Source organism: Ambystoma mexicanum, chromosome 5q (assembly GCF_040938575.1).
Source record: "Ambystoma mexicanum isolate Mex_15411 chromosome 5q, UKY_AmexF1_1, whole genome shotgun sequence".
NCBI lineage: Eukaryota > Metazoa > Chordata > Amphibia > Caudata > Ambystomatidae > Ambystoma > Ambystoma mexicanum.
In genome coordinates, this window is record NC_090933.1 from 524823884 (window position 1) to 524840014 (window position 16131).

General features: G+C 47.7%; 1 protein-coding gene across 1 annotated transcript in view; it reads right to left on the reverse strand.

The window, feature by feature from the left end:
- PRKDC (protein kinase, DNA-activated, catalytic subunit) overlaps positions 1 to 16131 on the reverse strand; it is a 3362625-nt gene that overhangs the window by 2105695 nt on the left and 1240799 nt on the right. Inside the window, exon 36 of the mRNA XM_069621025.1 lies at positions 4251 to 4454. Within this exon, the coding sequence (XP_069477126.1) occupies positions 4251 to 4454 (204 nt within the window). The remainder of the gene's footprint in view (positions 1 to 4250; positions 4455 to 16131) is intronic.

Sequence of the window (16131 nt, forward strand, 5' to 3'; positions counted from 1 at the left end):
CACTGTGTTTTTAAATAAATAATTATATACTTTGATACCAAAGCTCTGGTCAGTCTTTGCTTGTATTATTGTGTCTGAGTGCCTATTGTGTATACTTTGCATACTGCCTAACTCTTCTTGAGGGAAGTCTGACTGCTCAGCCACAGCTACCAGGTAAATCTGGGTGGTACAGACTGCTACCAAGTGGGTTTACTGCTAAACACCTGTAGTCCTAAATCTTTTGCCGTGTTCCCTAAGGGAACTGCACAGGTTTCTGCCTAACACCTCATCACAAGTTTGGCGCTAGCCTTGCCGGTAAAACAGGCAGGCTGCCGCAAAACTTGCAATTTTTTCCAGCACCCAGGAATGAGCAATTACCGGGTCATTACGGCCCAGCCGGGCCTGATAATTGCCCATTCGCGGGCGCCGGAATGGAATGCTCCCCATTCCCATTTGAGCCTGATAGGGTTCAATGACAATGGGGAGGTTGGATGCACCGGCACCACTGAGAATGGTGCTGGTGCATACGACATGCTCTGCTCGCAGGTACCGGTACGGCCACCAGGACAGACCTGGCGGCCGTAATGGCACCCGTGAGGAGAACTCGTAGTTTGCCGGTCCGGGAACTACGGTACCAGAAAGCTTACCGGTACCGTAGTTCCCGGACCGGCAAACTTGTAATGACCCCCATTGTCCGCTAAGAATTCTGAAAATAAATAAGTAATACATTTCCTCCAGAGTGCTTAGAATACATTAGTCAGACATGTACGAAACGGAATGGCAAAGCGAATGCCTATGGCATATGCATTTGCCCGGTAACCATCTAGTTAGCGTGCTTAGTGATAGTTTGCCTATGCCACTGAACAAAATACATTCTTAGTTAAACTGCCAACATGTCTTTGTCGTCAGAGGATTTTTGATATTTAACAAATTAACGGTAAGATAAGTGGACAATAAAGAAGGCATGCTAAAACAGCTCATCAACATCTTCCTATGGAGTAGATCAGAAGAGAGGGCCAATTACCTTTCACACTGAAATCTCCACTGGAAACATTTACTCACATGAATCCTAAAGACTGTTAAGGGTACTTGATCGAACTGGATATGCAGGTCTAGCTTGTTGACATCTACAAGCTTTTTCAGAATACTGATATTCAAATCAGTGTTCTGGATACATTGCCCTCAAAGGACTATCAACTTTTAGCAGTAGGTGAGGGATCTACAGGTCCAACCTGATTTCCCACCCTGACTGCAAAAATGCTGCTCCCCAAAATGACTGACATTATTTTGCACCATTTGTCAATAAATAAGTAGTTAATACATAGACAAAATTAACTGCCCTAAGCATCCAATTGCTGAAAAACATAGAATTACTAGAAATTGCTGCTTCTAAATGTATATCTCAGGAAACACCAATTGGACTTGATCGATCAGGAAAGACTTAATTTCAATAATTCAGAAAGTGACACAATCAAATACAGGAGCTAATACATCCAAAAAAAAGAGAGCGTTCACAGAAATACTTGCTAATAACAGATTAGGATTGAAAACCAAAATGCTGTGAAACTAGCTTTCTCTGATATTCTCCCACAAGAGAAATGTGAATCATGTCACAGGTGAAAGAAAGACTCCTGCTCCTAATGTGTCATTTTTCTAAAATAAACATATTTCAATTGAATCCCTCACACAGTCAAAATCTTGCACAACTAATTTAGTGTCAAAAACAATGTTTTGGGGAATAACTATTATTTTCTGCAGGATTTCTTAAAAAGGTATCTGCTTACAGAGCTGGGTTTCGATAAATTGGCAAATTTAGAAGTTTGTTTCTGTGAGCAGGGCTTTTATGGGCAAGTAATACCTGTGCAGTGGTAAATTGCACAGCAGAATTGATTTCAGTAAGGAAACCCAAACAGTCCCAAATATGGCTTGTTTGTCTGTGGATGTAGAGTAAAATTAAAATCACAAACGTTAAAAGGGTTTACACTAATTTTTGTATAGCTGCAATAAACAAAAACTTTGCTGTGAATATTTTTAAATGAAGTGCCATTGTACCCATACATAAGAATGGGACTAGGTCTGACCTAAAAAACTATTGCTTATTGGAAATGCTTGATGCTCCTGCAAAAATATTTGGTAGAGTACTCCTTATAGAAATAACTTCTCGGGTAGAAAAGAACAATCTAATACCAATATATTAGACTGATTTCATGAAAGGAGCAGGTACATTAAACAATTTACTCATTATGATAACGAACATTATCGAGTATAATTGGCTAACTAGGAAGCAAAAGACGCACACCTTCATTGAATTCAGCACAACCTTCAACGCCATCTGTAGGGAAAGGCTGTAGCAGAAGCACGATGCTCAGGGCATTCCACTGGGGCTCCTTAGAATGATCATGGCCCTATACTCATCTATCAAAGTCAAAATGAGAACTTCCATATCTGGTGCTACCAACCCTTATTTTGATATGAGGGTCAGACTAAAACAAGGATGTATCTAAGCCCCCCTACTTTTTCATCTTTACTTGGCAAACTTCTCAGACACTTTAGTAAATTCTAATCGTAATCCCCTTTGATTAGGACATCAGAGGATATTGTGGGTATACCACATTGTTTACGCAGACAATGTGGTATTGTTTGACAATACCCCACAGGGCATTCACATTTTTATGCACAACCTTTCTGATTATGTGGGACCAAATGATCTTACCATCAAAATCAACAAGACCAAAGTCATGGAATGTAGTCCTAGTCCAAGGGCTTAAAAACCTAGTAACCAATGTCCCTTGACTATTGGCACCACAAAGATTGACCAAGTTACTGCTTACTGCTCTTTAGGCCTTATCTTTGATGAACATTTAATGAGGAACAACCATGTGTCCCAACTCGTAGTAAGGCTAACTCAATTAGCTGCTGAGATAAAAAGGTTGCCAAGAATAATCTTGGACACACAGTGTCTTCAATACTTCAGTCGTAAAAAACAAAAATAAGTTCAACTATACTTTATGGCTCGGAAACATGGGTATTTTGCCATATGGAACATATTTTAATGCTGGCAAGAAAATGTTTAAAATCTGTTCTTGCCCTTCCAGTAAATGTTCCAAGTGAGTATGTACACCTTGAATTTCGGATGCCCCATATGTCTAGCTATATACAAGTGAATAGGCTCAATGTTATGCTAAAGCTATTGTTTGCTCCTGAAATGTCATTGTTACACCTTAATGCCCTGTCAACACAGAATGAGTTACTGGGTGGAAATTCTTTGGTGGTTCAAAAACTGAAGTTGGAACTGGTGAATCGCTTCCAGCAGTTTGACATTTTACCAACGGAATATTGCCATGATAAGTTAACTACTCATAAATCCTTGATCTATGAACTGGCACTCGACCAGTCTCTGGTAAACCTTTCAACCAAAACAACTGTTGGCGATTACGACAAATACTATCTGAATACAGCTAAACTCGGATCCTATGCCTTATTGTACCTTAATAAATGCATCTCACATACATATGTTCAAATTAAATGTCATCTGGTTAATACATTGGAGGTTTTAGGAGCACGGTGGCCTATACCAAGGGACATGCGGCCCTGCAGGCACTGTGGAGAAAGTATTTGCGAAACTGCTATACACTTACTGTTATCCTGTGAGGCTTTGACTAAATGGAGGACTACGGCATTACTAGTGAGTGCAATTAATGAGATTTTGTGTGATCCAAATCTTGTTTGGGCTGAATATGTGTTTTATAAAGGATTAAAGAAATTTAAAAGGATTTTAAAATCCCTATGGTAAATACATTTAGGGTTATTTTAGTTAATGATTCCAGCCCATAAAATATTTGTTAGAAACAAAAAGGATTTTGAATCAAAGCAAACTTAGTACTTTCTAGATGTTCCACAGATTTCTTTTAAGCAATGAAATTAATAAGAGACTACCTAAGCCAGGGCCTAATCCCATATTTCAGGGTGATGGCACAACACGTTTACAGTCCCTGGTTATGGGCTATATTGAAATTTTAATTTAAGCAAAGAAAAATGTAGTCATAGCGAAATGCACATTAATTTAATAGACAGAAGATAATTATTTAATATTTGCAAAATGCAGGGTTACATTCTAAAAACAGGAAGATAATATTAGCCGTCAAAATGTTTTTAAACTTTCAAGATTTACAATGTATCAGGTAAAACTGTTTTCAAACATTTTAGCTTTAACTGAATGCATTTAAACTACAAATATTTTTTCCGTTATTTGCAACATTCATCTAACATACCATCTTTGAGTTGTCCATTGATGATTTCATGAGCTGCAATACGGCAGTGTCCAGGTTTTTCAGTAAGTCTGCATTGATGGTTTCAGAGAACAAGCTGTAGAAATACTCCCCGTGGGAGAAGCTGATCAGGTTTCTCTGAGAGGTTCCAGCCAATGGCACAGATAGCATCACGGTATTCAACAGGAGACTCACCAACTCCTCGCACTGTGAAAAGAGGCACCCATTGTTAAACAGGTTATATGCTACATAGGCCAATAAAAAACATTTCATACTAATGAGTAAAAGTGCATCCCTTTATTAATTGTTCAGTAATATTTTTGTTTTCTTGCCCTAAACCACCCCATGCAACCAATAGAATACCTAATTATTTCAGTGTTATGTTTAGCAGGATGTCAAAGCCCACAGAACAACCTTACTTCGACTGGTTGATGAGTTATAAATACCTTTAAGAAAAGCAAAAAGAAATGCTTAAACAACGGAAATAAATAAGCAAAGAACCAATTACATAACTCTCTGTAATGTTCATTGTGATGATGTTCCTCCCATGGATTCCTCATCTTTATCCTCGGTGCTGCAGATTCAACGACCCTATGCACCCGCAATGGATCTACAATATGATATTATGTGGCATTTATAGTGCGCCTATACACAAGTGTTTCTAGGTGCAACAAGACAAGGAGGGGGAAACAAGGGAGGACAAAATAGCGATCTTACAAGGCCTTGGTGTCATTCAGATAGCGCAAGTGCTTTGGGGCTATTATATATTGAAGCGCTGCACCCCATGACCTTAGTTCCGCCTTTTCCCCTAGCACTCTGTTGCCGAGGGGCCGCAGAACTTTTGTACCAGCTATCCGCCAAGTAGGGCAAGTGGCGAGGGCGATGAGGAATCCGTGGAAAGAACATCTGTGACAAATAACCTAACAGATGGGTAAGGAATTTGTTCTTCTGATGCAGGGTTGCCCCACTCCAGGCCTTGAAGGCCACAAAACTAATGGGTTTTCAGGATATCCCTCATTAATATTAATGAGAAGGAATTGACATACATTTCGAATCATTTAATGCAAATTTAAATCATGAATATTAATGAGTGGTATCCTGAAAATCTGACATGTTTCCGTCCCTCAAGGCCAGGATTTGGCCAACCCTGCTCTAATGGATTCTTTCCTCGTACGGATTCTTCATGTATTGTAGAGTCCCATAGTAGTACATAGATCTGGGGGAAGAGAGGAGAACAAGAGGACACCACATAAACAAGTACCCTATTGAGGACAGCGCTGCCAAAGTTGAGTATCCTGCCCTGAAAGGGAATCCAAGCAGTAATGTTTGGGAAATGTGAGCAAAAAAGCCCACTAGGCAAATGCCCAAGACAGGGACCACCCTGCACACTGTACGGCAGAGGTGGTAACCAGATCTCTGGTAGAATGAGCCCCGTGACATTCAGGCACATCCTTCCCCTGCCAGATCCTAGCATTCCCAGAATGATCCACCTTGACAGGGTCTGTTTGGTCACAGCCCTGCCAGTACGGGAACCAGCATACCCAACAAAAAGCTGTTAATCTTTCTGGATGTCGCTCATCTGAGAGGGACATAGTAGCTGAGAACCTTCAAAGGTTCCACCTGATGGAAGGATGTGGCAGAGGAAAAAACACAGAAAGATGGATCTTGTGAGAGTGATGAAAGTCCAAGATCATCTTCGAGAGGAAGGAAGATCTCACACTCTACTTGACCTTTCCTTGGGAGAAAACTAAAGAGGGAGGTTTAACAGCTAACGCCTGGAGCTCACTCACTCTTCTTGCAAAAGTGATAGCAATCAGGAAAATCACCTTAAGAATGAGCAATCGAGGAGGATATGACAGCAAGGTCTAAAACTGGGCACCCATAAGAAATGTCAAAACTCACTTCAAGCCCAATGCCAGAACTGCAAACTAGCATAGTGGAAACTGATTGCACCATCCCTTCAAAAATGGCATAACAGTGGGAAATGTGAAGGAGCCTTGCTCAGGTGTCTTTTATTGATTTTATTTTTTAACATCTTTTTATTATTTTATAACAAACATCAAACAATGCCCCCCCCCCAACTGCCCTCACCCCCCCCCTCCAACAGAGCACCGAAATTCCCTCTTGTCCGTCCCTTTCCCCAGAGAAAGCAGAAAAGAAATATATTCATCCATGAAGGTACAACAATTTCAACCTTTGCGGGCACCACTGTTCTCTGAATTCCCCTTTAAGGTATGACAGCGTTTCACCCCAATCAGCTGCAAAATTCTCCAAATTGTTGTTGACCGGGTATTCCACTGCAACCAAATCCCACATTTTCCTCAGCAAATCCTGCTCCGTTGGAATCGTAGGCCCCTCCCATCTCCGAGCGATGAGACATCGCCGCTAGCGTAACCATAATTCTCGCCTTGCCCCTTCCCTGTTCCCCCACCACCTGACCTCTGCCTCCCCATCAAAATAACCCAGCGGTCCCGTTCCTCTCCGAACGCCTGTTCATGTGCCACAATGATACTGCACCAGAAAGGTCTGATTTCGGGGCATTCCCACCATATGTGGGCTGCTGATCCATCCTTTCCACACCCCCTCTAACATTCTTTATATGTTGCTAGGTATATTGCGTGCAGACGGGAGGGGGTGTAGTGCCAACCAAAAATGTACTTGTACCATGCCTCTTGTAATTGCGCTGCCCTTACCCACTTCGGCAACCCCCTCCAGAGCCTCTCCCCCTCCTCTTTCTCCATTCTAGTTCCAAGAATCTGTTTCCATCTGTCCATGTTGTCCCAATCAGTTTTTGGACCAGCATCCCCTAGAAGTTTGTAGAGATCTGAAATTAACTCTCTAGACCCCTCATGCGTGAGAAGGAACCTTTCAAACTGCATCGTACCACCCCTCCAAAGCCAGGGTGATTTTCACCCCCAGATATCTTATTCCCCCAGGGCTCCACTTAAAGGGATATCCCTCCTTGAGCTCTGCAGTCTCCCTGGATGCCAAAGACAGGTTCATGAGCTCTGACTTCTGCCAATTGACGCGCAAACCTGGCACCTCTGCGAACTTGGACAGAAGGTCCATGCTCGCCTTAATGGACCCTCTTGGGTCTGTAAGGGTAAAGAGCATGTCGTCAGCGAAAGCCGCCACCTTGTGCTGACCTCCTCCAAATGGTATGCCCCGTATGGGCTCCGCCTCCCGAATCGCCTGCAATAGGGGCTCAAGGTAGATTGCGTAGAGCAAAGTGGAGAGTGGGCACTCCTGTTTGGTACCTTTTCCTTAGACTGAATGGGCTTGACGTTGCCCCATTGACCAGGATGCGTGCAGAAGGGCTTTGATAGTTGGCCCGGACCATATTTATATAGTCTTCCCCCAGTCCCTCCCATCCTCTCCGTGACTTGGAACAAAAACGACCACTCCACCCGGTCAAACGCCTTTTCCGCATCCAAGGCTAGGAGCACCGCCGGAGTGGCCGTTTTTTGTGTTTTTTCTACCAGATGGGCTACGCGTCTGATGTCTGCCTCCCCAATACGAACCCTGTTTGATCCGGGTGGATCAACGCCAGGAGGTGCCCCTCGAGCCGCTTCGCCAATATCTTAGTGTACAGTTTTGCATCTGTGTTAATTAGCACAATGGGCCTATAAGACGTAGATTCTTCCGGGTCTTTCCCGGACTTATGGATGAGCGTAATTTTGGCTTTCTCCATGGACGGAGTGACTCTTCCGGTTGCCTTGAAGGAATTTAACAACTGCGTGAGGTGCGGAGTAAGAATTTGGGAAAAGGTCTTGTAGAAAGACGCTGGGTAGCCATCCGGCCCTGGGGCCTTATTACAAGGCAGCAACGCTATTGTGGTCCTCACCTCATCTTCCATAAGGTCGCGACCCAACTCCTCCCCTGCCGTTCGTGGCAGACTGGGGAGGGGCAGAGCCTCAAGAAAGTCCCTCTGGGGCTGGGGGGCCTGCGAGGAATATAGTGTGCTGTAAAAAACCAACTAAACGACCCATTATTTCCTCCATTCGGGTGAGTCTGATCACACCCCCTCATACTTCATGACCACGATCACGTTCTGCTTCCTAGCCCCTCTCAGGAGGCGCGCTAGCAAAGAGTCTTCATTGTTGGCCTTTGTATAGTACTTTTACCTGACCATGAGCATAGCTCTCTTCGCTTTCTTAGTCCTCAGCATCCCCAACTGGTCTTTGGCTAGCCTATATGCCCTTAATGCTTTCCTGGAAGGAGCTTCCCGCAGCCTGAGCCTTGCTGTCTCCACTTCCCTCTCCAGTTGTGCCTCCAACTGCCTTATTTGCTTATTCTTTTCTACTTTCAGGGCAATGAGCTCACCCCTCAGTGTCGCCTTGAAGGCATCCCACCTTGTACCCAGGCTTGTATCAGTACTGTTGTTCAACTCTAAGAAGGGCCTTATTTTCTCCCCGATCTCTTACCGGACCACCCGATCCCTCAGCAGTTCTTCTGGGAGTTTCCACTTCCACACAACCAGGCTTCGCCTCCCCAGGCCCAACCTCATTGGCACTATTTTATGATCTGCTATACCCAGGGGGCCCGTCTCCACCATCTCCACCCTTCCCACCAGACTTGCCAATACCCATATATAATCGATTCTGGATTGGGTCCCATGAACCCCCGAAATAAATGTGTGGCCCTCTTCCCCACCGCGAAGAGCCCTCCACACATCCAGCAGCCCTGCCTCCTCCACCCATTCCCAGAGTTGGGGCGGGCGACCGCTCCACTCCCTGCGCCGTTGTGTGCCATCCGGTCCAAACGTCTGTCCCAAGCCAGGTTTAGGTCACCCAGTAAAATGATTTGCCCCCTTGCAAAATTCTCCAGGACACCCAAGGTTTCACGCAAAAAACGATCCTGGCCCGTGTTCGGGGCATACACTGAAGCTATAGTATAGAGCATACCCGTAAGTTCCACTCTAACCAGAACATACCTTCCATTCCTATCCCTGAGGACATCTTGTCAAAGCTCCTACCAAAGGCCAGCGCCACCTCCCCCGCTTTCGTGGGTCCTGAAGCAAAGTATATCTGTGAAAAGCCCCTCAGCCGCAAGTGACCATGATCCTTTCTCAGTAGGTGGGTCTCTTGAAGGGCAAGAAAGTCCGGGGTTTGCGTCTTAACAAACCTCTCCAATTTAGCCCGTTTAAGAGGTGTATTGAGCCCCCTAACGTTATGTGTTATCCATCTGAACCCAAAGGGGAAATACTGACGCAGCCCTGCTTTTTGCCCCCTTGCCTCTCACCCGAGAACCTCCTCAGGGCGGGAACCGCCCTCCTCTGTCCCCCTACTGCCCCCTTCACCCCCTCTGTTGCGGTAACCTACCCTCTGCAAACTCTACTTGCTCGGTCGCTCTGATGAATCCCACCCCCATCCTTCCTCCCCCTCACACCCCTGCCACCAACTTGGAGGGCACCCAGCCCTCCCCCCTACCCCCACCCCACCGGACTTCCTTGATCCAACATGTTTTCTACTCCACCCCCCTTGGCTCTACTGTATGCCCATTCCCCACCACCCCCTTCCAGAAATCCTCCAAGGCTTAGGCCCACGAACTCAACCAGATCCACTCCCCAGTTCCTTTGCCCCCTCCTGATCGTCCCTCCTCTCCGGGGGGCCCCTCAATGTGGCTCTCCTCCTATTCCTTTCACCTACCGTCGACCATGACCATGGTTTAGTCCTATCCCTTTGCCCTGTATTGGCCGAGGACCCACCCCCCGAGGCCTCCCTTTCACCTTCTAGCTCCAAGTGCAGTATGCTTGCCGATTCCTGAGGCGCGGTTACTCGCCTCTGGGTCCCCTCCCATTTGAACAGTAAACCGAAGGGGAAATGCCCACTTATACTTTATTCCTCTCCAGTGAGCTCCCTATCGACTCCGTGCTCCCCTCACCTAGGAGATCAGCAAAGACCATCAGGACCTCCCCTTTCAGTTCCCGGTCCACCACCGATTCTGGTAAAAATGTAATCCTGATGTTGACCCTTCTAGAGCTATTTTCCAGGTCCTCCACTTGGGCCTCCAGGTTCCGCGTCGCAATGTCCAGCCAATCAATCGCTTCACTCTTAGCCGTGGTTTCCTGGAGCCCTCTTTCCAGTAAGTCTGTTCTCTCTCCTAACTGGGCCATTTCTTGTTTCACCTCCCCGAGTGCCACATTCAAGTCGGATCGCATCAGCTGAAATTGGTCCTGAAAGGTTTTAGCTAAAGACTCTCTCAAGGCCTACATCTCCCCTCCGAGGTCCTGCCTCGTCATTTGTGCCGAGCCTGCTGCCCCTTCCTGCTCCAGCCGCTCTTTTGGCTGGCCGTTGCCCCCTCTATTCGGCTCCCTGGCCTATTGCTGGCCACAGTGTAGGGAGAGTACCTTGGGGATCCCCTGTACACTGACCGGTCTTCTCTGTTCTCCCCTTAGCCCTGGAGGACATCTAAATTTGTGGCAAAGCCCTACCAAGTTGTGCGCACCCCACAGGTGCGATCCGGCTGCTTCGTGCCTGCCCTCCAGATGGTGAGTGCACACCAGTCCGACGGCCTTCCCCCTCACCTATGACTCAGGGGAGGTACCCTTATAAGTTGCCTGCAGTCGGCTGATTACCGCTGAATACAGTCCTCAGGTGGTCAGGCGTTGGTGCATGGACGGCTCCTTTTCTAACTTTTTCTGGGGTGATAGGTCTGGCCACCCCCCAAAGGCGCTCCCAGGTCCTACCCCAGCAACCGCTGCAAATGGAGGCAACTGTTCCCACCACTCACCTCACTGGTGTTGGGGCAATGGCCACTGCTGCCCACCGCTCCACAGCCTCCTGGAGCTACACTTTCACCTAATTACTGTGGCACAAGTCTTCTTCGTTGAGACCTCACTTAGGGTCCCTGGGCTCCTCACCTCCCACAGCCAAGCTTTGGGCCCCGTTAATCTCCTCGCTTAACTCACAGCCCTTGGAGGATGTACACAATATAGGGGCTGTATCACCCCCGGGTGCGCTTGCAAAGGCTGACTCACTCTGCACCCCTCACTGGTCCCTGGCCCCGCCGGGGCCTGCCTCTCAGCCGGTGTAGGAGGGTGGGGGTCAGGATGGGCCAGGGGCACCCCGCCGAACTCCTGCCGGGGCCCCTTCCTCCTCCCCGCTCCACCCGATGCCTGCTCTTGCCCCCGGGGAGCCGGTTCCCCTTACCTCTGCTCCCCGGCGGCATGGCTCCGCTTCCTCGTCGGCCTTACCCCACCTGGCCTCCTCCTTGCCTTCAGCCAGCTCCGGAGCCCGCCTCCAGGCTCCCGGGTGCCCCTCCTGGACCGCCGCACCAGACAACTGCTACGACCCACTGGGGCGGGGGTCCCGCGTCGGGACGCTGGCACTCCTGCTGGGTACGGCTGCGCCAGCCCCGCTGCACTCCTCCCGCCGACAAAGCACCGGGCTGGCCTCTTCACCTCACTCCCTCCTCAGGTGCCTGGATGCTACAGCGGGGCTCCTTTCCGTTCCTCCTGGTTCCATGGCAGTGCCGGCGTGCAAACGCTCCTCTCTGTTCGCTTGCAGGGGGGGCTCCCCGACCCAAATCAAGGAGCCCTCCGACGTTGCCCGGCGCGCTCTCCTCACTCCGCCGGCCAGTTCATTCCAGTCTGGAGGCCGCGCCTCCTATGTCGGCCGCTCCCTCGGGCAACCCTCCGCCACCTCAAAGGGCACCCCGTGCCCCTGTCATAATCCAAAGGATCACCGCAGTGTCCAACTCAAGCCTGCTGCACCTGGGGGGTGGTGGGATCCCCAGAAGAGAAGCCTCGGAGCCCGGAAGCAGCCGTCGGCTCGTCTACTGAGTGCCGGCGGCCATCTTGGAATCCCAGGCATACTTTTAAAGACAGATAACAGCTACATACCACTTCACAGTGCCGATATTCAGGCCTTTCTGGGCTAAGGACAGCAAACAATCCAAAGGATATAGGCAGGCTAAAGGGTCCAGATCCTTCTTCCTGGCACCAATTGGAGAATTTACACCCTTTGCAGGCATAACTAGACTTTGTGGCACGACTCCTGGCTGAGAGAAGTGCGTTGAGGACATTGTCAGGCACGTCTCACACCTGGTCTCTCCTCAGCCAACAAGGTCCACAATGCCAGGTTTCGGGTGGAGGACTCGCCCCTCTGCATGGAAGAGCAGATCCACCCTCCTCAGAAGGTGCCAGAAAGTGCACATGTACATGTCCAGCAACTCTGGATAGCATGCTCTCCAAGCCCAGGCTAAAGCGATCAAAATGATCCTGGACCAGAACAGGAGTAGTCTCCTGAGGACCAGCATAAATGACAGGGATCAGACAAAATGTATAGTGGAGGTCGAACTTCCAGTTGAACATCAATGTGTCCCCCCAAAGCTACATGCCAAGAAAATTCCAGGGAGCTGTCAGACAGGATTGGTTTCAAGAGATGACAAGCAAATAAAATGTAGTTGGAAAACCTTTATTTTCAATGGTCAGGATGGTATAACGCCTAGCTTACCCTAACTCTAAAGTGGGAATGTTCCTTAACGAAAAGCAAACTAAGTGAAATCTGTAAGTCCAAAACAAAATACTGTGTGTCAAAACCTATGTTTGCCCTCACTCCTAGAGAATAACAGGGTGTATGGGATGTGGCCAACGCAATAGTGTTCAAAGTAAAGCTAATGGAGCTCTTCTGCAGCTCCCTTCCCCAAGTTCAAGGCACTCAGGATTCGAAGGTTCTACAGGCTTCTCAGGATTGACTTGGCAAAATATTGACAGTACCCTTTTTCCTTGCAAGTTCTTTAGGCTTCTCAGGGTGCCCTTTCCTTGAACCCAAACGCCCTCTGTTTCACACTTCTTCAATGGGTCTCTCAGGCTTCCCTAGGCCAAGCTTAAACCCTGGTGATTCTACAGTGGTTAATTTCCAAATCACGAATGTTCATTTGGTTCAGTTCCACTTTGTTTAACACAAAAGTTCCATTTGCAAAACATATTACAATTGGCTTCTTTTAGGCTCCTTTACCCATTCTTAACCAAGTTCCTTTTAGCTTTCAACTTTAGTACATCATGCAGTTCCTTTCGTTTAACCGGGGCTCCCCTTGTCGTTGCGCAGTTGTCAGACTACACGGTTCACCCACTGCAGGTCGCGCAACCAGGTGCCTTAAACTTTAGTTGTGTCCTCTTTAACTTATAGTGGGGTGTCTGCGGCCATCCTGCATCCTTCAACTGCCTGGTGGCCAACCCAATGCTTTTACAATGCTCTTTCCTTTGTTTAAGCTCTTTCCAATAAACTTTAGGGAGTTTGCTCCCATTTCGTTTTCACCCAGAGCTCCCCCTTTTTAGGATTTCTGTTTTGCTCACACATCGTGTTTGCACACATCTCCCCTCTTTGCAGAAGCTTCCTTCTTTCACACAGTCTTTCTCGAACGTGTAATCATACATGCAACCACGCTGCAACTATGTATCCTTGTATTGTTCTCTTTACCATTCGTAAGTTTCACTGGACGCGTCTTCAGCCTTAGGCGATCAAGCTGCTATGTTGTATCTCACTCGCTTACTTAACACAAATAGGGCTTACACTGCGTTCAACTTACTGGTTGTGTCCTCTCAGCTCTTGTGTCAATGTCCTTGCAGGCTGAAGTCGGTGTCTCACCGTCTGCCCCTCAGACAGTCCTGGGCTCCTGTCCTGGCCCAGGGGAACAAGCATTTCTCGATACCAATTTCAAAACGGTTCAGTACGCCTCCTGGCTCCCTTCTAAGGACCTCTACGAGTCACTGGCGATCCAGTTCTCGAACACGCTTTTCCAGGGTGCTTCCACATGCAGACCGACCCTCTGTCTCGTCATCCTGGTTTCTTCCAGCTGGTCCTAGGCAGCACTGGCTCCTCAGCTCTCCTCCCAACTCGTTCCACTTGCTGAATGACTCTGTTCTTTTTATACTCTCAGGCTGCAGGTGGGCATGTTTGATTTCAATTGCCTGAGCCTGCATGGCCTTGTTAATGAGACCTGTCCAATGAAGAGGTTGGTGTGCCTCTGTCTGCATCTTTTTCGTCCCAGTACCATAGTAGTGTTTCACATAGGAAGTCTGTATTCCTCCTGACTCCATCTTTTTCATCACAGTACTTGAGTGGTACCTGAGGATATGAAGACTGTGTGCCTTAATATATCCCCCAAGGCTCGGGGGGGGGGTGGATAGGTCACTGTCAGAGAAAGGGGATACCGTGTCTCCGTTCTGGGAGTGCCCTTATGACAGGAAAGTGGTATTACTTTTAGTTTTCTCTTCCCTTTCTCAAAGTTAGAGAAATGGTCAAGATGGTCAGGGTGCGACGCGTCAAATCTTCTTGTTTTATTACTATAATGATAATAAGAGGTTGGTGGTTCTAGTTCTTTCACTCTTGTTTGTATCCTCAGTAAATGAGGATAACAGGGAAGGAAAGGATTGGGTTTCACAATAGTTTATAAGATTAGAGGGAAGGGAGGATAAGTCAGTCTCTTAGTTAGAAAACGGGGTTCGCCGCCCTGGGATATCATATTCCCTTACTTTCCTCCTATTGCGAGCGTTTGATGGAAAGTCCTGGTGTAGGATAGGACATGAGTGACAATATCCTTTGGCAGTAGCAGGAGGATAAGATAGATTGGGTTTAAAATGAGGGATACCATGTTTCGCCGTTAGGCATTCCCTCTACCCAGGCGATCCTCCCTCGCTTGTCCACCCCCAGGGTTGGGATCCAAAAGTGATGACCCACCCCTTGCCACCTGCACAGAAGATCCCAGACGAGTAGGTATGAAAAAACCCTTTGGTTTTTCACAGAGCAGGACAACTCACACTTCCTGTCGACACTGGAAGCAAATTGGTCCACCTGAGGAATCTCCCAGTGGTCGAAAATATGCTCCAGAACTTCCTGGCAGAGCTCCCACCCATGGGAGGTGTAAGTCTGTCTGCTCAAATAGTTTGTCGTAACATACTATGTCCCAGGAAGATGAGCCGCTGTCAGACATCACTCTCCAGAGCCCAGAACTACAGTCAAATTGCTTCTCTGCACAGAGGCAAGGACATTACATCACCACACTTGAAGTGGTATTGCATTTCAATTCTGTTGTCAGTCAGGACCAGCACAATCTTAACCTTTACTGAAGGAGGGAAGGCAACCAGGGCCAGCCTGATCGCTCTCAACTTAAACAAGTTGATGTGTTCTCGACATTCAGAGGTAGACCACAAGCCGCTTACTGTCAGATGTTGCAGGTAAGTATCCCAGCCTTTCAAGGATGCATCCATGACTAGCGTCAGTTGGGGCAAGTTTGCTGAAACAATGCCCCTTTGAATAGATTGTCTTGCCGTGACCACCGTGCCAGGTCCCAGGAAATGTTTGTTGAGACTTGCAGAAGATCTAAAGGGTGTTCGTGCAATCGAGACAACTGACAACCAAGAAGCCACACAAGTGACCTCAGGTGCAGAAAGACCTCCAGCACCCCCAAGAATGCAGTAGGCCATAAAACCCAGCAAGCACAGGAAGCCAGAGGCTGTAATTCTCTCCTGTGATTGGAGGACATTAACCATCTTTGAGATTTTCGTGACTCTGCCCTCGAGGGGGAAGGTCCTGCCCAGGCGAGTGTCCAAGACTGTCTCAATCAATCAGAGTCTGCGAAACCTGAGACTTCCTGAAGTTCTGGGAGAACCTCAGCTGTGTAACAAGGTGCACATAAGGACCAAGAGTACCGATGCCTGGTCCAGCGTACAAGCTCGGATAAGCTAGCCCAGGTAAGAAAACACATGAAGTCCTTCTTTCCTTAGGCTAGTCACTACCACTGCCAGCAGCTTGGTGAAGAAACTGGTGGCCGAATACAGGCCAAATGGCCCGACTTGGAACTGATATTAGCAATGGCCCAGTATGAATCTCAGGTACTTCCTGTGCTTTGGTACCAGACAATAGGTTGAATACCAGCCCTT